Source organism: Amblyomma mixtum, chromosome 3, assembly GCF_055824585.1.
Source record: "Amblyomma mixtum isolate Tamu chromosome 3, ASM5582458v1, whole genome shotgun sequence".
Lineage (NCBI taxonomy): Eukaryota > Metazoa > Arthropoda > Arachnida > Ixodida > Ixodidae > Amblyomma > Amblyomma mixtum.
The window spans coordinates 260,105,656-260,131,524 of record NC_143014.1 but is presented as its reverse complement, the minus strand read 5'-3'; the positions used below and the strand labels follow the sequence as shown (position 1 = coordinate 260,131,524).

The window sequence follows — 25,869 nt, the reverse complement described above, 5'->3', positions numbered from 1 at the left end:
TCAGCAAGGCCAGCCGGTGTACAAAAACGAGGATCATAGTTACGGAAGGCCGTCACGGGAAACCAGAACATAGCCATGTTATTGTGCCTGAAACTTGCCGGAGTACAATCTTTGATTGGACAAGTGCCTGTGGCCGCCGATATCCGGTTTGGCAATTCTACGGAAATGGGCACAGACACCATCGTTCATATGTCTTAGCACGCACTGAGAAGTGAGCATTATTTTATAAATCGCAGAGGCGTCAAAGAAGAAAATAATTGAGGACACAACTCAAACGCATGGAAAAGACTGAGTGCCCGAGCCCATACGATTACCTGGCAGCTCCTGCGGGCCTTGATTCCTCGGCCGGGTTCAAGCTTTTCTTTTGCTGACCTGGCCTTTTGACGTCAATCCTGGGACAAGCGCCGCGCAAAGCGCTGAATTGTTATGATGCAGGCCAATGAGTAAACAGGCAGACATCAGATTTGTAATGCACATGCACACGCTGTGGCGTAATGGACCAGGGGCGGATTTAAGGGGAGGGATGCAGCCTATCATTACCCTGAAGCGAGTAATCTTAGCTCGGAAAACCCACATTTTGCAGAGTGGTGGATTTAACGAAGAGAGGTGGCAGCCCCTCTCAGCAAGAAATTTTCTACAGGAAAGCCATGAAATACCTTATTTTTAAAACTAGGAAAGTCCAAGAACCGCCTGTCTTTAATAGCTCCCCCCCCCCCCCTTCCCACTGACCCTAGCAAATTCCCCAAAATCCGCCCCTGCATCCCACCCTTTCCACTTTTACGAGGAAGGTCAAGAGATGCTTAGGGAAAATAAGCAACCCCTGCAAGCTGACCCATAAATTTGCCTCTGCAAGTTGCGGCCTTCATCGAGAGTTAGGAGCGTAAAGGTGTTTGCTTTGGGACACGCTGTGGGGCTCGTTGTGCATCCCAAGGGTTCTGAATTTCTTGAAGGTAAGTGAAACTCAGGGCCTGCCCACAGCTTTAGGGTCTCTGTGGATGCGACCAGATCCCCGCAACGCGTGTTAGAAGCAAACTTTTTGCGGCTCCAATCTATTGACAGGAGATATTTTAAATGCGCGCGCAAACGCTAAAATTTCTTAAGCCACAGTGCCTAAAGTAATCGCGTTTTCAAAAGTCTAAATTGTGATATGGCTGTTACTAACGGTCGACTATTAACCTCAAATTGCAACCAGGCACCTAGCTGTAGTAGGTAAACCGTTAACGATTTAACAAATTTACTAGTTCACCAGATTTAGCTGCTGTCTGGTGCCCGGCAAAACTGGGATTAAAATTGGAGGAGACACTTAAGCTCCACCTTAAGGGTATGACGTCACAGCGTAAGGGGTTAATTCCTACACACACTGCGTCTCCAGAACAGCATGAACTAAGAAGGATGCCGGACTCTAACCGGCGAGAACACTCCATTGGGCGCTGTCAGAGCATTACGAAATTAAGGAGAACCTGAACAACTATACCACTAGATTTGAATATTTTTTCTGTTGTACAACCATTACAAACGCCACAAACCCACATTTTCTCTCCTTTCCCTGATCTCTATTTCTCTCAAGCGGCAGCTTTCAGGTCCAACTCGAAAAACGCGCTAGCTGTTCCACGCCATGTCGCTTCGCCGAGATAAGCAAACCGCGACGTTTTTTTCTGGGTGCGCGTGAGACCGCAGCCACGAGCAAAACGCTGACTGGCGAAACTGGTCTGCACACTCTCTTCGCCTGTCTGATGCAAGCGAAAGACAAACCTACTGAGGTGCACTCCACCTATCGTCATTTGCCGCAAACATACCGGCAACAGTGGCCAACGCTTCTTGGCGCTGGCATCAGTCCAAGCCACGCTTTCTACCTTTCGTGCATATTTTAAGAGCGTTAGCTCTTGCTACCCACGTTCGGACTTTTCTTGCCCTGTTCCGTCTTTGATCATGTGGCCGATCATGTGACCAAATTCTCGTAGCATTGTAGTCTAATGGTGTCCTCGGCTGACGGCACGCGTGAAGTTTTCTACGCACTCGTGCGGTGCCCCGCGCTCGGCTGGATGCCACTCGTGCAGTGCCGTACATTCGGCTGGGACGAGCACGACACGCGTGCGCGCCACCGCGCCACCGTGGAGACCGACGGTGGAGCGCCGTGCAATCCCATCGTGCAGCGCGCGCTAGCAGACGACGCTGTTCACGCTCGTTTGATGCAGCATCAACGATGAGGAAAAACGGACGAAGCATTACAAGTGGGCATATTTTAACGAAATGTTGAATATTATAGCAGCTGCAATGCATTTATTCGCCCTGCAGTCACGCAGCTACCGGCGGGCGAGCCATGTGCCTTCCGTTACGAGGAAATTAAAGGTTTGTCAATATTTTAGTCTTGCAAGTTCTGCCTTAGCTCTTGCAGCGAACGGCATATGCTGTTCATCCGGCATGCCTGCACTTTATAGCATCGTACTTTTTTGCCAACGTATGTGCAGGTTAAAGGATATCAATAAAGCGACAATGTGAGGCGCTTAGTGAATTGAGAATCACCTGCTGATATTTTCGGAAGTTACTCTAGCTGAAGCTCTAAAGGCGTATGCATCGAAACCGGCAAGAATAACGCCTTGGTGTGGTGTCTTACAAACCTGCGCCCCCATAATTAATCGCAGTATCTCACGAGCAGGCTCATGGGTCGCGTGTTTCCCGCTGATTCTATCAAGCGCGGTACTGCACTGTTCTGAAGAGGTGTTGACTGCGCTCGTTGGCGTCGGCCGCTCGTAGGAATAGCCTCAGAGATCACCGAGGGTCTCGGAGGCCTCGGTTAACAGACGGCAGAAAGCACAACAGCACTCTGCGAGTGTTTCGCACGTTCAGCTGATGTGCAAGGAGACGTGCCACTTGTGTAGTATTTGACGTCACTGAGCTAAGGTGGTGTCCACGATGGTGGGCACCATCATAGCTATGACGTCAAGCACAAGTGACCACCAGTCAGCCGAGTAGTGACCACCCAATGTAAGCCAAAGCACTATGGCTATAGTGCCTGGACAAAGTTTACCGCCATGTTTATGATATCATAATGGTCACCATGGTAGCCTCAGGTTAGCCGGGCATGCGAAATGTGGGACGTCATGTCCCCGCCAATTATGCGCGCTAGGCCACCGCATAGAGTTTCTTACTATTACCTAGAGGGAAAGCTGGCAGCCCGTCTATGGGAGTTTGCATGGCGACCCCTCGAGACCACTTCAGCCACCATGGGCGCTCAAAGCATCATGGGGCGGTGAGCTACTTGTTGCGGAACTGCAACTTTTGGCCAAAAAATAATAGAAAAATAAAGCTGTTTGATAACTAAAAACGTCCTAACATTCAATATCTTGTCTAATGATTGCAACAAACGAGCAGAAAAGCATTTAAGTGCAAAGTTTGCCCAAAATAAGAGACGACTCGCTCTCCTATTGGCCAAGTAGTGAACACTATAAAAACTAATATTTCATAATTAACAGGCGAACTTTTTAAAAGTAAATATGTTTTCAAAAAAGATGTTGTTGCTTAAATACTATAAGAGGTTTTTTAATGGCATTTCGGAAAAGTGAAACCTTTTATTGGCGTCGTGTGTCATCGCGTTTCCACTACTATGGGTTTTGCCCACTGCGTTCGCGCGAAAGTCGTCTGTGCACACACGAACAGCGTTTTCGGAATGAAACGTCTTAGTAGTGCCACTCCGTGTTCCCAAAAAATTACGACTGTGCCGCAACAAGTAGCTCACCGCCCCATGATGCTTTGGGCGTCCATGGTGGCTGAAGTGCAGCGCCGCCAGCTTTCCCTCTAGGTAATAGTAAGAAACTCTATGGGCCACCGGGCCTCGTATTGCCAAACCGCATCCCGCAGGCGCACTCGAGCAGACGACGCCCGGGTGGCCCAGGAGTGCGATTACATGGCATGACGCCACTTCCGTCGACAGCATAAATGGCTGCTTCACGTGTTGCCACGGCAGCTGCGGTGCTTTCACGCTGTTGTAAACAAATGGTTCCAAGACCAAGGGCCTATGCAAGCCGCCTCGTTGGATCCTGGTACTTCCCTATGAATCTTAAACTGCGTCGATTCTAAGGACCTATACAAGCCGCACCGTTGGATGCTTGATATTCGTGGCCCAACGGTCTTCAAACCGACAGAAAACCTGTGCTTGGCGATGTCACGAAGCATATATTTGGAGCTATTTGTGGTCGTCGGAAGCGTTCCTAATACCTGCAAGGATTATAATGGACAGTGGCGAGTAACAGCTGCTTATGGTGAATTCGCTGTGCGTGCATAGGCTGCACAGCACGTGCCAAGTGTCTGCATAGTGAATGTGATCAGAGCGAGTGCTTTTCCGTCAAGTCAGAGAATTGTGCCCCTGCGAAAGCTCACTACGTACACGTCTTTTCTGAATGCTGAAATGAGCTTGGCCGTATGCAGGTAGTCGCATTTGTGGCGTTTTTTGCAGTGATCGCGACTGATGCGCGAGGCACACTATGTTTCTGCTATGTATCCATCACTGATTTTGATACTGTGCTTGAAAACTCACTGGAAGTTACACTGCCTCCACTGAAAGTTACGCTTCCGTGAAACGTGCAATAACGGTTTCTGAACGACTACGTGATTCTTATCGAATAGTCTCCATCGCACTAAACACATTTACTGTAACAAGCAAGACTATTGTACCAGCTGCTAACAACCATCATAATTACAGAATCACATTTTTCAAATCGCTAAGATTACGTACTTTAAATTATTAGCCAGCAATTCAAACTAGCACACTGCAATGGATTTACACTGCTGACAGCGAAAAAAAATAATTGTACTTGCAGCGTTTCCCAAGCAATGCATGGGAGTTGTCACTGTAAAATGTAAACAGGTCTCCTCCCTGCCTACTGAACGTATTGCAAAAACGAGTATCTATTAAATGTATACTGTTTGTGCATATCTGAAGTGTACATGCATTAAAAATCCACTTTTTAGCACACTGCTGTCAATCACGAGTGCCATGCACATGAAATAATTATGACGTTTCTAACCATTTGGCACATGTACAATCAGTGGTAACTAAAGCAGTTCTGCATTTCAGAGAACAGTGACAATGCAACAATACTGATTTTTGTCGTTTTTCAGGCTATTATAAAAGCCAAAATAGAATTAGAACCCTGTGGCTGGAAACGGGCCGCAACGTGCATCATTCGGCTAAAATGCATGGCTTTATTCTCCACAGTGTTAGCGGGACATCAGTTCTCTTCGAGCAGTCTTTCCTGAACTCGCATTGCGGTTGCACAAGAAAGAATGCAGCGTTGAAAAAAAGTGTGGGATGTTCTGCCGAAGGCTAGTCACTGCCGACATGTACAGAACAAGCTGGCGTATAATCTGTGCTACTCAAAATCCCTCAAATGTCCCTGTGCATGCAAAACAAAGTGGGCACCTAGTATGTATTGCATTAAAACTCTACACATGCCATCCTCATTAATGTCGACACGAGATTTAGAAGCCAGTAAACTGGATTACAGGTAGAGGAAATGCAAGGAATAATTTGGAGGGTTTACCTAGTGATGTCTCCTGGCTTATGCTGGGAAAGAATACTTCGTATCATCAGGGAAACAGAATACAATGACCATAACTTCTGGTTATCCGAAGCAAACCCTATCATTTCAAGTAGAATTTGTAGAACTGGATCTCCATTATGAGAGCTACAATGTCACAGAACAAAATGAAATTATATATTTAGCTATTTAATTATGCAACAGGCTTACATGTCTATGTTCTTGGGTACAACTTTAAAGCAACACTTAAGAGTTGTTTTTGCTGATCATTAAAATGTAGTACAGTATGAGTGATTGTAACAGTGACTAGGGGGTATATCCACGAAACAGTTCACTTTGGAACCAGCTTGTTTCTCCACGTTTCACCTCACGCGAATGGCCACTTCGCCACCTGACGTCAGGCCAGCTGACGTTAAGTTGCAAACTGTTTTGTTGATATACCCCGATTCCCAGAGTAGCAAGCAAAAATGAGCATTGCTAAACATTACCATTTGTTTGTACCACTTAATATACGTAGAATCTTGGAGTTGCAATTTATCAACATCTCCAGCAAAATACATCTATTTCACGGCTAGTCTGATTTTCAAGGAAAGAAATTAAGTGAGGCATCAATAGGCATCAGAAACTTGGAAAAGACCGAGTTGAAGTTAGGCCAAAGAATGCTGAAGAAAAACAAACACAGTGGTGGCTTGTGTCTTTTACTGGCATCTCTTTGCTGCACATTAAAGTTGACGGATTCTGGGTTTGAGGTGAACCGACAGCCCAGTTAACAGAATCCTGAATGTCACATGCATAAGCATAAAAATAGCATTCTCAATGGGCCATGTTAGATAGTCTATGTGTCGCTTAGCTAAAGAAACAAGCACAAAAGAGAGACTGACACAGATAGGCAGGTTATATTTTCATGGCCATCGTTTTGGTGGGGCAAAAAAGAAAAAAATGGTTCAGGGATGAACAATGAAATAAAGGGCTAAGGGCATCAGTGAAAGCCCAGAAAAAAGTGTCCACCAAATCATGTAAAAGACAAGCGAGACAAAATGCATAGCAAGCAATAAGCCCAGTGTATACAAAAGACTGCTGTGTATAGAATATGTCCAGCTGCATTTCAGATGAGAACAAGTATTCATAAAATACGGCAAGCCACATATGTAGTCAGGTTGGAATGAAATGAGAACACGCGGCTGATGAACAAAATTAAATATTTTATCTGCGTGCTTTCAACAGTAGCATGCAACTAGCCTGATGCAAGTTTTCGAGTAAAGGATCAACCAAAGTACACATTTAGAAGCTCCCTCTAAATGGATAGCTCACTGCAAAGTAGAAAACTACGCCATATGCGTGTTCACGATTCATTCCGGCACGACGGTACATAGCTTTCTGACCAAATGCGCAGCATGCAGCCGTTCACGCGCCTGCAACCACAAAACACACCAAGCAGTTCAACAATACATCGTAAATGCTTGGTAACCTCCTCGGAGAAACTTATCAGGGTACAAGTTGATGGTCTTCTTAAAAAGCCAAATAATTTACTATGTGTTGTGTCCCCTTATTGCTTTTGTGTGTGCGCCCCCGCGTCCTCCTCCTAACGACCACTCGCATCCTCCTCCTAACGACCACTCAATCCTCCTCCTAACGACCGCTTGCCCTTCGTCGCACGCTGTCGCCAGATGCCCCCCCCACGGTGCGCCCCCGCACCCTCCTCCTGTTCTGGGAAGCCACTCCCTCCCGTGGACGCTTCTCCACTCCCTCCTTTCTTCGGGCGGCCAGTTCGGCTCCTGCCTCGGTCGACGCTGGTCGCACCCTCATCGGCTTTAAATAAACGAAGTCTTAAAGTACCGTGTGCGTCTTTCGCTACATTCAACACAGCGACCGGACACGACAGTGGCGACGAGAAAGTGGATTCGACCCGCGCTACGCAACGCTATTGACAAGCCATGGCTACGCGAGGGTTTCCCAATCAGATACCAGAATTCAACGGCTCATCGTGGTCATCGTGGGTTGGACGCCTTCAGTTCTACTTTGAAGCTAACAACATCACAGACCCATCCTTGAAGAGGGCCAACCTGCTGACGCTGTGCGGGGAGCAGACCTACGATACTGTCTGCGCCCTTATTCAGCCAAGCACACCAGCGGCAGTGTCTTACGACGACATCGTAAAAGCGCTGCAAAAGCACTACGACCCAAGGCCATCCGAGGTCTACAGCCGGGCTCGCTTCCAACGACGAGATCAACTGGGAGGAGAAACTGTGAGCGCCTACGTAGCCGCGCTCAAGAAGCTCGCTGCCGACTGCAATTTTGGAACGCTGTCGACAACAGCTACCGGGCAGGAGGGAGACGCAGCTTCTTCTGCTAACACCACCATGCTTCCCTTGGACGTGATGTTACGCGACAGATTTGTGTGCGGACTGAGTGACGAGTCACTGCAGCAGCGCCTGTTCGCTGAGAAGGACCTCACATTCAGCAAAGCTTACGACATCGCCGTTCGAGCGGAGAGCGCCGGTCACCAGCAGAGAGGGATTCGCCGGAACACCGAGCCGGTACACCAGACAAGCAACCAGGTGCGCAAGCCTTCTGTTGTTGTAAAATCGGTCAAAAAGGCACAACGCTGCTGGCGGTGTGACGACCAACACAACCCCCAGGGATGTCGATTCCAGTCAGCCACGTGTAATTTTTGCCACAAGCGAGGGCATATCGAAAGAGCATGCATTACGAAACGGAGACTTGCCAAGTTAAAGTCACCTTCCCAGCCTAATCACAGCGTCAACGCCTCAGAGAATACGCCGCTATCTGATCTCCATGAAACAACATCAGCAACACCATCTGTGTTGTACGACCTGAACACCATGAATCTCGGCACGCGACCGAAGATTTTTACAGAAGTAAGCGTACATCACCAGCTGATTAAGTTCGAGGTGGACTCCGGCGCAGCCTGTACTCTGATCAGTGAGGACACGTTCCGAACTTCATGGCCATCTGACGCACCCGCCCTGCAACAAGACGACACGCACCTGCGAACGTGGTCAGGACAGAATCTGCCACTATTGGGCTCTGCCAACGTGCAGGTTAACTACAACGGCCAGACCCATACGCTACCTCTGCTTGTTGTGAAGGGCACAGGATCAAGCCTTCTAGGGAGAAACTGGTTTTCTCCACTAGGCGTGATGATATGCGGCATACACCAGACGCCGAGCCAGAACATGGTTGGTAAACATCAAAACGCCGATGCGCTAAGCCGTCTGCCACTAGACGCAACTGTTGACGAACCATTTCCACCAGGAGACGTTCTGATGTTCGAAGCACTGCCAGAACCTCCGCTTACAGCAGGCACAGTTGCAGCATCTACGCAGAAGTGCGCAGCTCTCCGGCTAGTTTACACAGCTGTTCAACAAGGCAACGTGCATAAACTCAAAGGGGACAACTTCGACGCTTACCGCAGGCGAGCTACAGAGTTGAGCACCCATCGCGGCTGCATCATATTTGGGTCCCGAGTTGTGATGCCGAGAGAACTACGCGCACAAGCTATGTCTCTCATCCACGCCGGACATCGGGGCATCGTTGCAATGAAAAAGTGTGCCAGAAGCTACATGTGGTGGCCTGGCATTGACAACGACATCGAAACAGTGGTGCGAGAATGCAAGCCTTGCCAGAGCAGCCGGAGCGCCCCGCCGAAAGCTCCTGTCCCAGAATGGGAAAAGCCAGACACACCATGGCACACACTGCACATTGATTTTGCAGGACCAATTGAGGGCTGCACTTTCCTTGTGGTCGTAGATGCCTACACAAAGTGGCTTGAGATAAGGCAAATGGGACAGACGACTTCGGCAGCAGTCATTGACAACCTCCGATCACTATTTGCAACGTTCGGCCTGCCGCGCAAGGTAGTGTCGGACAACGGAACACCGTTTGTGTCTGCGGAGATCCTCAAGTTTTATCGCGACAACGGGATCTCATCAGTTACATCGGCCCCCTACCACCCAGCGACAAACGGACAAGCCGAGCGCTACGTAGCCGAGCTAAAACGCGCCCTTGAAAGAGATCAGACAGGCTCGCTGCAGCGCCGCCTTGCGCGCTTTCTCTTCAAGCAGCACACGACGGTTCAGAGCACAACAGGCGAGACCCCCTCGAAAATGATGTTCGAGCGTGAAATGCGAACCCAGCTCACAGCCATCCTCCCCGAGCCAAAGGCAGAGACGTTCCGGGAAGAAAAAGCAATTCCGCGCTGCGGCACGCTTAATGAGGGGCAGCGCGTCCTCGCCCGACAGTTTCTGAAAAAGCCACGCTGGGAGGAAGCTACAATTGTCAGACGCATAGGCCTGCGCTCTTGGCTCGTCAACATACATGGCACAGTAGCACGCCGACATCTCAACCAGCTGCGTAGATTTACGACGCCGTCTGAGAGCTGTCCGCCAGCGGAGAGAACACGTGCACCATTTTCCCATATAGCCTGGCACCTCTTCCCGGAAGAAGAGACTTCGCCCAGGACAGACCCAGGAGACACAGCGAACAGCCAGCCTACAAGTGTTTCTCCCCCGAGCGCACAAAGCCAGCGCGCCTCCACGCGTGAGCGCCGACCCCCTGCACGATACCAGGCAACTTTCTAAGGGGGAAGGAAGTGTTGTGTCCCCTTATTGCTTTTGTGTGTGCGCCCCCGCGTCCTCCTCCTAACGACCACTCGCATCCTCCTCCTAACGACCACTCAATCCTCCTCCTAACGACCGCTTGCCCTTCGTCGCACGCTGTCGCCAGATGCCCCCCCCACGGTGCGCCCCCGCACCCTCCTCCTGTTCTGGGAAGCCACTCCCTCCCGTGGACGCTTCTCCACTCCCTCCTTTCTTCGGGCGGCCAGTTCGGCTCCTGCCTCGGTCGACGCTGGTCGCACCCTCATCGGCTTTAAATAAACGAAGTCTTAAAGTACCGTGTGCGTCTTTCGCTACATTCAACACAGCGACCGGACACGACAGTGGCGACGAGAAAGTGGATTCGACCCGCGCTACGCAACGCTATTGACAAGCCATGGCTACGCGAGGGTTTCCCAATCAGATACCAGAATTCAACGGCTCATCGTGGTCATCGTGGGTTGGACGCCTTCAGTTCTACTTTGAAGCTAACAACATCACAGACCCAGCCTTGAAGAGGGCCAACCTGCTGACGCTGTGCGGGGAGCAGACCTACGATACTGTCTGCGCCCTTATTCAGCCAAGCACACCAGCGGCAGTGTCTTACGACGACATCGTAAAAGCGCTGCAAAAGCACTACGACCCAAGGCCATCCGAGGTCTACAGCCGGGCTCGCTTCCAACGACGAGATCAACTGGGAGGAGAAACTGTGAGCGCCTACGTAGCCGCGCTCAAGAAGCTCGCTGCCGACTGCAATTTTGGAACGCTGTCGACAACAGCTACCGGGCAGGAGGGAGACGCAGCTTCTTCTGCTAACACCACCATGCTTCCCTTGGACGTGATGTTACGCGACAGATTTGTGTGCGGACTGAGTGACGAGTCACTGCAGCAGCGCCTGTTCGCTGAGAAGGACCTCACATTCAGCAAAGCTTACGACATCACCGTTCGAGCGGAGAGCGCCGGTCACCAGCAGAGAGGGATTCGCCGGAACACCGAGCCGGTACACCAGACAAGCAACCAGGTGCGCAAGCCTTCTGTTGTTGTAAAATCGGTCAAAAAGGCACAACGCTGCTGGCGGTGTGACGACCAACACAACCCCCAGGGATGTCGATTCCAGTCAGCCACGTGTAATTTTTGCCACAAGCGAGGGCATATCGAAAGAGCATGCATTACGAAACGGAGACTTGCCAAGTTAAAGTCACCTTCCCAGCCTAATCACAGCGTCAACGCCTCAGAGAATACGCCGCTATCTGATCTCCATGGAACAACATCAGCAACACCATCTGTGTTGTACGACCTGAACACCATGAATCTCGGCACGCGACCGAAGATTTTTACAGAAGTAAGCGTACATCACCAGCTGATTAAGTTCGAGGTGGACTCCGGCGCAGCCTGTACTCTGATCAGTGAGGACACGTTCCGAACTTCATGGCCATCTGACGCACCCGCCCTGCAACAAGACGACACGCACCTGCGAACGTGGTCAGGACAGAATCTGCCACTATTGGGCTCTGCCAACGTGCAGGTTAACTACAACGGCCAGACCCATACGCTACCTCTGCTTGTTGTGAAGGGCACAGGATCAAGCCTTCTAGGGAGAAACTGGTTTTCTCCACTAGGCGTGATGATATGCGGCATACACCAGACGCCGAGCCAGAACATGGTTGGTAAACATCAAAACGCCGATGCGCTAAGCCGTCTGCCACTAGACGCAACTGTTGACGAACCATTTCCACCAGGAGACGTTCTGATGTTCGAAGCACTGCCAGAACCTCCGCTTACAGCAGGCACAGTTGCAGCATCTACGCAGAAGTGCGCAGCTCTCCGGCTAGTTTACACAGCTGTTCAACAAGGCAACGTGCATAAACTCAAAGGGGACAACTTCGACGCTTACCGCAGGCGAGCTACAGAGTTGAGCACCCATCGCGGCTGCATCATATTTGGGTCCCGAGTTGTGATGCCGAGAGAACTACGCGCACAAGCTATGTCTCTCATCCACGCCGGACATCGGGGCATCGTTGCAATGAAAAAGTGTGCCAGAAGCTACATGTGGTGGCCTGGCATTGACAACGACATCGAAACAGTGGTGCGAGAATGCAAGCCTTGCCAGAGCAGCCGGAGCGCCCCGCCGAAAGCTCCTGTCCCAGAATGGGAAAAGCCAGACACACCATGGCACACACTGCACATTGATTTTGCAGGACCAATTGAGGGCTGCACTTTCCTTGTGGTCGTAGATGCCTACACAAAGTGGCTTGAGATAAGGCAAATGGGACAGACGACTTCGGCAGCAGTCATTGACAACCTCCGATCACTATTTGCAACGTTCGGCCTGCCGCGCAAGGTAGTGTCGGACAACGGAACACCGTTTGTGTCTGCGGAGATCCTCAAGTTTTATCGCGACAACGGGATCTCATCAGTTACATCGGCCCCCTACCACCCAGCGACAAACGGACAAGCCGAGCGCTACGTAGCCGAGCTAAAACGCGCCCTTGAAAGAGATCAGACAGGCTCGCTGCAGCGCCGCCTTGCGCGCTTTCTCTTCAAGCAGCACACGACGGTTCAGAGCACAACAGGCGAGACCCCCTCGAAAATGATGTTCGAGCGTGAAATGCGAACCCAGCTCACAGCCATCCTCCCCGAGCCAAAGGCAGAGACGTTCCGGGAAGAAAAAGCAATTCCGCGCTGCGGCACGCTTAATGAGGGGCAGCGCGTCCTCGCCCGACAGTTTCTGAAAAAGCCACGCTGGGAGGAAGCTACAATTGTCAGACGCATAGGCCTGCGCTCTTGGCTCGTCAACATACATGGCACAGTAGCACGCCGACATCTCAACCAGCTGCGTAGATTTACGACGCCGTCTGAGAGCTGTCCGCCAGCGGAGAGAACACGTGCACCATTTTCCCATATAGCCTGGCACCTCTTCCCGGAAGAAGAGACTTCGCCCAGGACAGACCCAGGAGACACAGCGAACAGCCAGCCTACAAGTGTTTCTCCCCCGAGCGCACAAAGCCAGCGCGCCTCCACGCGTGAGCGCCGACCCCCTGCACGATACCAGGCAACTTTCTAAGGGGGAAGGAAGTGTTGTGTCCCCTTATTGCTTTTGTGTGTGCGCCCCCGCGTCCTCCTCCTAACGACCACTCGCATCCTCCTCCTAACGACCACTCAATCCTCCTCCTAACGACCACTCAATCCTCCTCCTAACGACCGCTTGCCCTTCGTCGCACGCTGTCGCCAGATGCCCCCCCCACGGTGCGCCCCCGCACCCTCCTCCTGTTCTGGGAAGCCACTCCCTCCCGTGGACGCTTCTCCACTCCCTCCTTTCTTCGGGCGGCCAGTTCGGCTCCTGCCTCGGTCGACGCTGGTCGCACCCTCATCGGCTTTAAATAAACGAAGTCTTAAAGTACCGTGTGCGTCTTTCGCTACATTCAACACAGCGACCGGACACGACACTATGTCAGCTGGTTGCATCACCACTTTGTATTAGAGCCCTCAAATAACACTGTAAATCAGAGTGCGAAAAGCATAAAAATGCATAAAAATTGTTTGCTTGTGAAGCCTTCAGCTGTCGCTTTTAAGGAGTGGTAACTTCCCACATGTGGTGTCACTCTGACTTGTGTGCGCATGCTTGTGTGCAACCGTGGTAATGCAGCACATGTACTATCGCGCTCAATATGAGTTGCAACGCGCGGTCATCGACCGGGGCTCGTTCCGTGGTGTGCCTCCTCCAAACAGTCGCTCGGAATTCTGGGATAAACTGCTGTTCCAGGAAACAACAGCACCCCCGCTCAGGAAAAAGTTTCTCCCAGAATTCCGAGCCACTGTTTGGAGGAGGCACACCATGGAACGAGCGTTGCAACTCATATTGAGCGCGATAGTACATGTCTTATCACTGCACGTCGGTACATAAAGAAGGCAGAAATAAACATAAGGGCTTTTTGCCTCTCGGCTGTCAGCCAGCGTGTCCGAGTGCTCCCTTAAGACGTGCAAGCCCTAGACATGACAGTAGATTGCACATCGTTTATCTTTGCCTTTGGTCACAGCATGTAAAAAATATCACTATCTAATGTCGGTACCAATGATGACATAAAGCACTGTGCCTATTACTAAAGCTGATATGCATCCATCCATAATGGTTTCCTTGTTTTAAAAGCACAACCAGCACAAAGGAATTTCTCCATGTTCATAAGTAACTGCAGTCACTTAGCCCATTTCAACTGTAATTTATTTATTCATTTGTTTAATGATGCCTCAAATGGTCCTTGATGGGGGACTTAAGTACCAAAAACTGGTAAAGGCGGAGTGAAATAACGTTAACACATAGCAAAAAGCATAGACAGCAGAAAGAGAATTTTAGACAACACAAGCACAGCAGTATTACGGGAAGGGCGGATCATCACACCTCATACATTTTTTCAGTGAATGCTTTAAGTGCACAAGATTATACTGGCAAACTGCATCGGCACAAATGCAATTGCAGTCCTTGGCTTATGAACAAGACTGGTTTAGGGGGTTTTAACGTCCCAAAGTGACTCAGACTATGTGAGACGCCATAGTGAAGGGCTCCGGAAATTTCGACCACCTGGACTTCGCACAGTACACGCGCCTCTAGCATTTCGCCTCCACCAAAATCCGACCACCGCGGCCGGGATCGAACCCGCGCCTTTCGGTCAGCAGCCAACATATAAACAAGAAAAAAAGATGAATGGTGGTGTGTACACATGGAAGATAAGCTGATTTTTTTAGCATGATTAAGGCAGTGTGGAACATGGTGAGCAAGTATGATGCTGAATTTCCAAGCGGCAAGTGGTAAAATTTATGAATAACACAAACAATTCATCTCGAATATAAATAGAAAAGCTTGCAAAATGCATAAATATTAGGCCCCTTGAAAAATTACTTTTTTCTACTCCTGTGTTGGCAATTTTTTTTTCAAGGTCAAGCAGAAGTATCAAAGCAAAGCAAGTCAGGCTTTCTTCTTTGTACTGTCAGAATAAAAATATTTCTTTGTCATACTACTAGAGAATATCACCAGTGATGCACAGCACGTGGCAACGGCAGTAGTGTTAAGAAGCAACTTGACCAGATGTGCAACTGTAGAAAAAAGGTACAGAAAGCCTGTGCGCATCACAGTAACAGGCAAATTTTTTTCTTTTTTTGGAGCAAGACAAGTTTCTACGCCTAAGAAGAGCGAGGTGTGTTTTTTGCCCGCAGTCAACACTTTGTGGAAGGAAATATTGGTGAAATGATTTCATTTCATCACTGTCCTTCATGCATGCTGGTATATTTCAATTCATTACCTAGTGCAACATTAAACCAGTATCGCTCGCACACAAAACATGAATTTCTGTTTTGACAGAGCTGCCATACATAGACGTCAAAGTGGACAAGCCAAAAATCACCTTTGTTAAACTGAAAAATGGCATCATTGGTGGCCCAGTCACACTAAGAGTGCAAAGCAAGCAGTCTGCAATTTTCCTCAAAACCACCAAACAGCATCACCAACTTCCACGGAGCAAAATACAAATCACTGAGTCAGTCAAAGTGCGATCTAACACAGTGCCACTAAGCTCACAGGCGGGCAGTGATCTTGTGTTGCATGCGTACAAGGTTGACAGCCCAGGTGAAAAAAAAAGATTCCATTTCAAGACTATTGAGGTGGAAATCATACCCTTCCAGCTAGAAACCATTCAATTCCATCTGAAAAATGTCTTTTGCAGCTTAACTATTGGCACAGAAATTATGCCCAGCTGAAAAAATTATACCTCCAGTTATCTCCAGCTGAATTAATGTAGAATTTGTAAGTTTCTGTCAGCTGTACCCCCTTCGACTAGAAAAGCTGGGAATGGGTAGCCTGTCAAAACTCTGCCCAAGCCTTGCATTTTCATATGGAAGATAATGACCATGAAACAAACTGCCTGACCTTTTCCTCAAGAAAAATAGTTTGTTGCTGAATAATTACATGCAGCATGTGGAAGAAGCAGTCAAAAGCAAGCACACAGAGGCAACCAAATGCCATGAGGCAAAGCATGTTGCGATCTTATCACACAAACAGTGCCACACAAGATGTGTTACACCGTGAAGAAGAGATGTTGTAAATGACTACAGACACAGTGCCCACGCTGTATATGTTCAGCATGTTGTGGACTGCTACAAACATCAAAGCAAACAGAAAAGCACTGGTGAAAGCATGTCCAGTCAACACTCTGGTGCTATAAGGAAATATTTTGGTGCCTTCTTTTGTGTTGTGTACAAAATGAGCATTGTGTACAAGCAGAACACATAAGAAGGCACCACACCAAGGAACGGCATTTCTCCACAATCAACAAAACATGTGTTGAAGCACACACTCAGCAAGTTGGCAGACGGTAGGCAAAAAGCACTTGGACACTTCCTGCCTCATGAAATACTGCAGCACCAGAGAAAACTGATCTCTACTGCCACACATACCACCAATAAACTGAAAACCAAAAATATGCTCCTGTTTAAAGACGAACACCAAAACGACGACTTCATCAGCTTCCTAGAAGTATGCTATCAAACTTGAAGCAGAGCAAATGTACACTGATTACTTGTGGCATAGCTGCACGTGAAAACCATGGCAGTGAGTGCGATTACCATACGCAGCTGATCATACACTTCCTGTCTGTCAGGTAGAATCCAAATGGTGCTGTGTCCTCCTCTTTGTTGTAGATGTTGGTGCTCCTGCTAATACCACCACTTGACAGTGGTGTCATGGTCCTGCAGCTGAGTGTGGATGAATATGTTGTGTTGGACAATGAGAGCTGTCCTGATCTTCGAAGAGAAATCTTGACCATGCCGTACCATGACACCTTTGCAGATACCTCATGTAATAGTTCAGGAGCCCGGTATGGCCACCCAGCTAGGTACCCAGTCTAGCCAAGAGGTGAGCGAAGATGAATCTGGCATCATGGCTCCTGAGCACATGAGACCCCATGGTGAGAGTGGTCCGCCACGTCTGCATAAGATGCACACCATTACCTGCACGTTAATCAAGGCTGTGCACTGTAATCTCCCAACAAGCTACACATTACGTTTCCAAATATATGAAATCACTGAAGCTGCAAATTCAACTTCAGTCTAGATTTAGGTACGAATGCAAAATATGCTCACTGCAAAACCAATGATTAGTATCAAAACGAACTGTTTCCATATAGCTACCGGTACTTGATGGCAGATTTCCCAAACTGATGGGTACAAATAATTATTAGTCTTTTTATAAGAAAACCACTACACAATACACTGCAGGGAAGGGCACAAGTTACGGCTACCTTGAGTTCTTTACCACATGCATGCTTTTCGAGGGTTTTACGGAAAACCGTCTGGCGAGGAGGGAACATAGCAGCAGAAAATAGCAACACTCGCCAAAAAGAAGAAAAAAGGAAATCTAACGTTTCGGGGCCCGTACGGGTCCCTTGCTCACAATGAAGCGGATGGGCGAAGGTGGCGACTTATGTACGGTGCAGGTGGCGTAATGAGCATGCGTATATCTCAGGAAGATCACCCCGCATTCGGTTTAAAACATGTGGTGTCGTTTGGATGTGATGCGATTCTAAATTTTCACCGGAACAGCGCGCACTAAGACACGGACACGAAGGGAGACACGACACACACGAGCGCGATTTGTGCACGAGCGACACACACAGCGCTCGTGTGTGTCGTGTCTCCCTTCGTGTCGGTGTCTTAGTGCGCGCTGTTCCGGTGAAAATGAGTTACCAACTTGCCCAAGCATCTGTTTTAGCGATTCTAAAAGTAGGCGGGAAGATAAATACTTCTCCGTCGCGATGACTGAGGAATTGTCCCAATCGATGTTATGTGATGCAGCTTGATGGTGTTCAGCCAAGGCATTTTCTTTCGTGTGGCTTTTGGTGGCCTCATTTTGATGTTGTTTCATGCGCCTAATGAAATTGCCTGATTCGCCGATGTATGAAGCGTTGCAGTCCTTGCAGGGAATCTTGTATACCACTCCGAGAAATCTGTTCCGTTCAACCGGGTCTTTCACTCTGACAAGTTTTTGCTTTAGTTTACTTGGTGGCACGTGAGCGATATGGACGTTGTAGTCCTTGAAGACCCTGGCTAAGGCCTCGCTGGCTCCTGGAGCGTAGGGATGCTTGCCCGCTTACTTTTTTCGGTGGCCGTTGTTTCGAGGTTTTGACGTGAACAGCGGCGTTCTGCGGTACTTATCATACTTTGAGGGTACCCGTTGTTGGAACGGTCCTTCCTCACGATTTTTAGTTCGGATCTGAGTTTCTTCGGGCTTGAGCAAAGGTGGAAAGCGCGGCCGAAAAGTGCGGATGCAACGGAGCGTTTATGCGCCACAGGGTGTGTCGAATGAAAACTCAAGTACCGACCAGTGTGAGTGGGCTTGCGGTACACGCACGTTGCGAACCCATTGCTTGTTCTTTGCACAAGTACGTCCAGGAAGGGAATGGCGCCATTCTGTTCTTCTTCTTTGGTGAATTGTATTGTCGGCTGAAAGGAGTTCAGGTGTTCAAGGAAACGGCTTACATCCTGTTGGCGAATCACACAGAAACAGTCATCGACATAACGGAGAAACAGTTTAGGGGGTGGATGAAATGAAGCAAGTGGTTCTGCTTCAATGAGTTCTAGAGCGATGTTTGCATACGACGGAGACGGAAGCACCGATGGCTGTACCAAACAGTTGTTTGTAGTCTTGCTTCCTGAAGACAAAATACGTGTCGCGCAAGCAGAATTCAAGCAGACGACAAAGGTCAACAACCTCAAAAGGAGTACGTGAAGGGAGCGAGGAGTCATTTTCTAGAAGGCGATTGCAGGACGAAACTGCAAAGTCTACCGGGACTGACGTGAACATTGACTTCACGTCAAAAGAGACTAGAACATCCTCGTCGTCTACAGTGACGTCCTTAAGCTTCTTGACAAAGCGGGAGGAGTCCTGTACATACGTCGTTGATCTTCCAACCAGAGGGCGAAGCACTTGATGCAGGTAGCCGGAGAGCGCGTGTAAAGGAGAGCGCGCAAAGTCTAGGATAGGGCGTAGTGGTATGTTCGATTTGTGCACCTTAGGAAGGCCGTAGATAGCAGGTGCCGAGCCGTTGTGGCACAGGAGCCGAAAATAGAGGTGCTTGCTTTCTGGTGGGACGAACTTGAAGACGTCGGAAAGTAGTCTCTGAAGTTCTGTCTCTACCTTCTTTGTGGGATCACGGTTCACTTTTTCATACGTCGCCTCGTCCTGCAGAAGCGTAGTCATTTTGAGGATGTAGTCCGATTGATTGAGAACGACGGTTGAATTCCCCTTGTCTGCAGGCAGGATGACAATGTTGTCGTTCTCTTGGAGTCTTTTCAAGGCCTGCAACTCAGGGGAAGTCAATGTTTCTGTTTTCTTCCCGCAACGCTTCGAAAGGACCTCGATGGCCCGGCAACGAGGTTCTTCTCGCTTACCAGGGTCAACCTTGCGGACTGCTTGCTGCACAGCACAGGCCATTCTTCCCCCGTTTGGCTGGGCCCCGGTGTTGAAATTAAGACGCCGGCTTAGAAGGCTCCATTCTGCCGGGTCAAGGCGGTAGGAAGATAGGTCGTGTATCCCAAATGCACCAAGAGAAACGACGCTGTTGTCCAGCAACGAACAAAACTTGGCTTCTTGAGCTCGGCTTCTTTCTTGATGGGACATGGCAGCAGCGCTATTGGCGTGAAGCAGGACACTGGGAAAGTCGCTGTCGAGAGAATCGCCCAGCATGCGTTGCGCGAAGAAAACATCATTTTCCAGGCGCTTGATGGCAGTTGGGCCTTATTCCCAAGTCCCTTAGACTGCCACTTCGGGTTTGCACGCCTTTTGGACGGCAAGTGATTGCGCAAGCCGAGAAGCGTCTACTTCAAGCCCGTATAATGGATACCAGATGTGCCATCAAGCGCCTGGAAAATGAGGTTTTCTGCGCGCAACGCATGCTGGGCGATTCTCTCGACAGCGACTTTCCCAGTGTCCTGCTTCACGCCAATAGCGCTGCTGCCATGTCCCATCAAGAAAGAAGCCGAGCTCAAGAAGCAAAGTTTTGTTCGTTGCTGGACAACAGCGTCGTTTCTCTTGGTGCATTTGGGATACACGACCTATCTTCCCACCGCCTTGACCCGGCGGAATGGAGCCTCCTAAGCCGGGGCCTTAATTTCAACACCTGGGCCCAGCCAAACGGGGGAAGAATGGCCTGCGCTGTGCAGCAAGCAGTCCGCAAGGTTGACCCTGGTAAGCGAGAAGAAACTCGTTTCCGTGCCATCGCAGTCCTTTCGAAGCGTTGCGGGAAGAAAACAGAAACATTGACTTCCCCTGAGTTGCAGGCCTTGAAAAAACTCCAAGAGAACGACAACATTGTCATCCTGCCTGCAGACAAGGGGAATTCAATCGTCGTTCTCAATCAATCGGACTACATCCTCAAAATGACTATGCTTCTGCAGGACGAGGCGACGTATGAAAAAGTGAACCGTGATCCCACAAAGAAGGTAGAGACAGAACTTCAGAGACTACTTTCCGACGTCTTCAAGTTCGTCCCACCAGAAAGCAAGCACCTCTATTTTCGGCTCCTGTGCCACAACGGCTCGGCACCTGCTATCTACGGCCTTCCTAAGGTGCACAAATCGAACATACCACTACGCCCTATCCTAGACTTTGCGCGCTCTCCTTTACACGCGCTCTCCGGCTACCTGCATCAAGTGCTTCGCCCTCTGGTTGGAAGATCAACGACGTATGTACAGGACACCTCCCGCTTTGTCAAGAAGCTTAAGGACGTCACTGTAGACGACGAGGATGTTCTAGTCTCTTTTGACGTGAAGTCAATGTTCACGTCAGTCCCGGTAGACTTCGCAGTTTCGTCCTGCAATCGCCTTCTAGAAAATGACGCCTCGCTCCCTTCACGTACTCCTTTTGAGGTTGTTGACCTTTGTCGTCTGCTTGAATTCTGCGTGCGCAACACGTATTTAGTCTGCAGGAAGCAACACTACAAACAACTGTTTGGTACAGCCATGGGTGCTTCCGTCTCCGTCGTATGCAAACATCGCTCTAGAATGCATTGAAGCAGAACCACTTGCTTCATTTCATCCACCCCCTAAACTGTTTCTCCGTTACGTCGATGACTGTTTCTGTGTGATTCGCCGACAGGATGCAAGCCGTTTCCTCGAACACCTGAACTCCTTTCAGCCGACAATACAATTCACCAAAGAAGAAGAACAGAATGGCGCCATTCCCTTCCTGGACGTACTTGTGCAAAGAACAAGCAATGGGTTCGCAACGTGCGTGTACCGCAAGCCCACTCACACTGGTCGGTACTTGAGTTTTCATTCGACACACCCTGTGGCGCATAAACGCTCCGTTGCATCCGCACTTTTCGGCCGCGCTTTCCACCTTTGCTCAAGCCCGAAGAAACTCAGATCCGAACTAAAAATCGTGAGGAAGGACCGTTCCAACAACGGGTACCCTCAAAGTATGATAAGTACCGCAGAACGCCGCTGTTCACGTCAAAACCTCGAAACAACGGCCACCGAAAAAAGTAAGCGGGCAAGCATCCCTACGCTCCAGGAGCCAGCGAGGCCTTAGCCAGGGTCTTCAAGGACTACAACGTCCATATCGCTCACGTGCCACCAAGTAAACTAAAGCAAAAACTTGTCAGAGTGAAAGACCCGGTTGAACGGAACAGATTTCTCGGAGTGGTATACAAGATTCCCTGCAAGGACTGCAACGCTTCATACATCGGCGAATCAGGCAATTTCATTAGGCGCATGAAACAACATCAAAATGAGGCCACCAAAAGCCACACGAAAGAAAATGCCTTGGCTGAACACCATCAAGCTGCATCACATAACATCGATTGGGACAATGCCTCAGTCATCGCGAGGGAGAAGTATTTATCTTCCCGCCTACTTTTAGAATCGCATCACATCCAAATCACACCACATGTTTTAAACCGAACGCGGGGTAATCTTCCTGAGATATACGCATGCTCATTACGCCACCAGCACCGTACATAAGTAGCCACCTTCGCCCATCCGCTTCATTGTGAACAAGGGACCCGTACGGGCCCCGAAACGTCAATTTGTTTTTCGTTTTTTTTCTTTTTGGCGAGTGTTCCTATTTTCTGCTGCTATGCATGCTTTTGCATTTTGCAGCGATCGAAATGAGGCTACCGTTACATTGTGGTCAAAAAGAGAAATTCAATGCCACAGAACAGCACTGCATGTCACCCACACCTATCTCCACTGTCATCTGAAAACTACAGGCATGATTAATTTACATTATTTACACCGTCCTTCCTTGCTCAATAAACTATATATAAATGCAATGAGATATCACTACCTGCATGCAACCTTATTCCAGGTAAACTCGTTATCCCTTCATGCCTGCCACAACACGCTAAGCACGTGCTCACCAGTTGGTCGATTTCCATGCGGGCAGTACAGGAGAATGAAGAGAGATTGCACACAAATGGGTCATGAATGGATCCCGCACAGACTTCACGTGTGCTGGAACCTTCACCGGCAGGAACAGCACGCCTGTAAATAAAATGTACAACAGTCATATATATTTGTTTTCTGCATGCCCTTACAGAAATAATTTTTTTGCACCCTCCTGCGGTCATTTCCACGTGACTGCTGTGTAACTGATGATGCAACATGGTTATGAAAATTTCAGCTTTAATAGCGAAATCACCTTTGCGTGCTTCATTAATAATGTTTTAGCTTGGTTATAGTGTTCTTTTAAGCTTTCACGGAATTTTTCGCACACTTAAGGAAACGACTCCTTGCAGCTGATTTCATCTGTGCTGCCTTTCACATTCATCGACAACAAAAACAAAGAAATCGACCAACGTACTAGCATGCTAGGCTGTGTGTGGAAAAAGTGAAACATGGTATGATGCAAAAAGCAACGCGAAATGCCGAATACAAATTTAGAATTGACAGCACGCATCTTGCACATACTACTGTGCTCGCTTTAAATTCATTTCCAGCCTGCGTGCAAAAATAAATTAGAATGACGCTACACAAACTTCACCGCTGCAGCTTTCGTTTTCCTTACCTCAATGATGTTGGAGGCGTTGTCGCGTTGTATGTACCTTTTCCGGCAGACGTTACGCTGTCTTGTTGACACCGCTGTCATGAGATAGTGCGCTAATGCACACAGATGTCTCGTCGAGAAGCCCGGCACATTCCTGGAGTCCGCTGCTGGGCCGCGCGAATACCTGTCGTGTCATCCACTCATCGCGCGCGAAGCCCATACGTTCGGCGACGTTCACTGCTGGCGATCGCACCTCAGAGATCGACAGTTCGGTACTGCTTCTCGCCGCAGTGCATCCTTGCATAGCCACCACACCATACGCCACGTCAGGTGATTGCGCAGACGAGCTGTCTAGTCAGAGACAACCCGAAGCATCGTGGTGATCTTGAAAGTCGCTCACCTTTCCCAGTTATAGTATTTAACAAACGACGAATAAATACAAGCAACAAACGCAACGCCGGCGCCGCCATTTCCGCGCTGAAGGAACCGCACAGACTAATGGTTTCGCACTGCAAGCGTAGGGTTTGCAACGGGGGAGCAGCTAGCGCCCCATGCGACTGTTAACGAAGCTTAGCTTTGGCTTGAAATAAATACCTGCTAAACTACGGCGACCTAACGTCGTGTAAATGAGCGTTTCATTAACTCATTTGCATGATTCGGGTACCATGCGGCAGGCGAAATTATAGCGGCGAATTGCAGCCATTTATAAAACATATTTATGACATCGCTCCATAATGTGTGCACATCGTGTGCTTCACGTGACATGGTTCCAGCCAATCAGATTTTAGGAAGCGGTCATTTCCAGTATGCAGGTATTTTTTCCAAATTAGCAAGTCGAGCGCAAGTGTTCTCATACGTGCCACCTGTCGCTTCGTTTCCCTTCACAATCACATATATTAACTAGCCGAGCGCCCAGAATAGCGCTGCAAAAAAATACATTTTCACTGCCACGTCAATTTGGCGTCAACGCGAAAAGTGCGTCTGTAACTGACCCTGATTGACACACACGTTGCTGGTGATTTACACCTCTGAGAGCCAATCAGAGAAACAATATGGCGTTGACAGGCGATTGTGAATATCGGGCTTGGAGGCAGGAAGATTTTTTTTCCTTCCTCCATGATATCGAGAATCCATGAGAATCGGGCCCCAGGTTCAGTTTTAGGTATCCTATGCGAGCGCCCCCTCGTGGCGAGCGCCACATTCATCGCCGCACACCTACTTTCGCCGAACGCCGAGAAGCGGCGCTCACATCCTTGACGAAAAGTGGGACGCTCGGCATCCGTTGACCTTGGCGCCGATGGCCAGGTGCGGGAAATTAGGAGGCTATGGTTCGTGCTAAACGTGCTGACGGCGGTACATGAATCAATGAAAGACAACGTCACGCAGTCCGTCCTGCAGAAAGTCCCTCACAAAACGGGAAACCAAACCCTGCGAAAGGACACTTTCCCGCGAAAGAACACAAGCCATAGACGCTCGCTGCACACGGGGCGGGAAATGAGCTACCAATGCGCCCGAAAGTGGCTAAAGCGCGCCCTACGCGTAAGCCGAACAATGAGGCCACAGGCTGCCGCTACTGCTAGCCAGTACGCAAAGCCACAGACTTACGTCCAAGATGAAGAACAGCTAGAGACAACCCTCGAAAGAGATCTTCGGAACACTGTCACCGTTGCGCTAGATAGCACGTTCGAAGCGCGTAACGGTCACTGCGAGCGCTGGCGCGTGCACGAGGCGAAATCACGAGAGCGCTAAGGAAAAAAAAAACGAAGCCCAGATTCATTGCTAGAGGTTCTGGTGTCCGGGTAGCTGCAAGAACATCAAATATAAATTTTTTTTTTTTTTCGGAGGGGTGTCTTGAATGCACAACCAAGCAAGCGAGCCGTTGATATACTGAGAGCTTGATCATGTACTTATTGCTGCATGAAGCTTCGATACAGAGTTTGATGTTAGCATGTCGCCAGCAGACAGCGCTTTCCGATTAAAATGCTTGGCGCCACTTTGAGCAAGTTGTGTGAAGAAAAAGAGGCGCGAACGTTAGCTTTTTTTTCCCGCACTCGTACCTCCTTGGCATTCACCACCGTACCTTCCCCCCGCGTGGGTACGTGCCATTTTCATATGGTGAAGAAGAAGAAGTTCCCAACAGTGTCCATTCCCTTTCCCATATTCCTCAGTTTTTATTTATGAGCCGTTTGAGGTACGTGTGGACGGACTTTTCTTCTGTTTGGATCTGCACCAAACTATCGCCAATCTCCCACCGTGGATATGCGCCAGTCCTTCAGAGGTAACAACAACAATTCCTCTCTCACATTTTCTGGCAAACGTTGCGGGAAAAATAGGAACACATTTGCTGTATAGAAAATTATTCAGTTTCTGGTTCTTCTGGTTGGTTCGAACGCGTCACCTTTCATGCAACTCGGAACAGCTCAACAAAATTGACCAAATGCTAATTTTTGCCATCGGTGGCATACTAGTAGCTCAAATTCTAGCATCGCTAACAAATATTGACATTGGTTTTGCATGTGGAGATTTAGAATAGGGGGCCCCAAGAAGTTTGGGGCGTCGAAGTCAGCATGCGCAGAACGTAAGGCCCGCCTTGCGCCTTGGGTATAGTGAACTACTTCACTATCGTCTTGGGTTAACGTTAGCGGAGAACGTTAGGTAAGGCGGCGTTGGGGCGTGCACCCCAATG

General features: G+C 49.2%; 1 protein-coding gene across 2 annotated transcripts in view; it reads right to left on the bottom strand.

Annotated features, from left to right (window-relative positions):
- Positions 1–23,653, bottom strand: part of LOC149354560 (aurora kinase C-like) — an 85,071-nt gene extending 61,418 nt beyond the window's left edge. The window contains exons 1-4 of one of the 2 annotated variants that reach the window (XM_089583424.1): positions 23,205–23,220; positions 22,558–22,681; positions 16,766–17,126; positions 315–392 (exon numbers count right to left, since the gene is read on the bottom strand). In XM_089583424.1, coding sequence (XP_089439550.1) covers positions 315–392; positions 16,766–16,965 — 278 coding nt within the window. In that variant the 5' untranslated portion in view covers positions 16,966–17,126; positions 22,558–22,681; positions 23,205–23,220. Of the gene's footprint in view, positions 1–314; positions 393–16,765; positions 17,127–22,557; positions 22,682–23,204 lie in introns of both variants that reach the window. The other variant, XM_089583425.1, reaches the window with a different exon arrangement.
- Between the last annotated feature and the right edge of the window lie 2,216 nt (positions 23,654–25,869).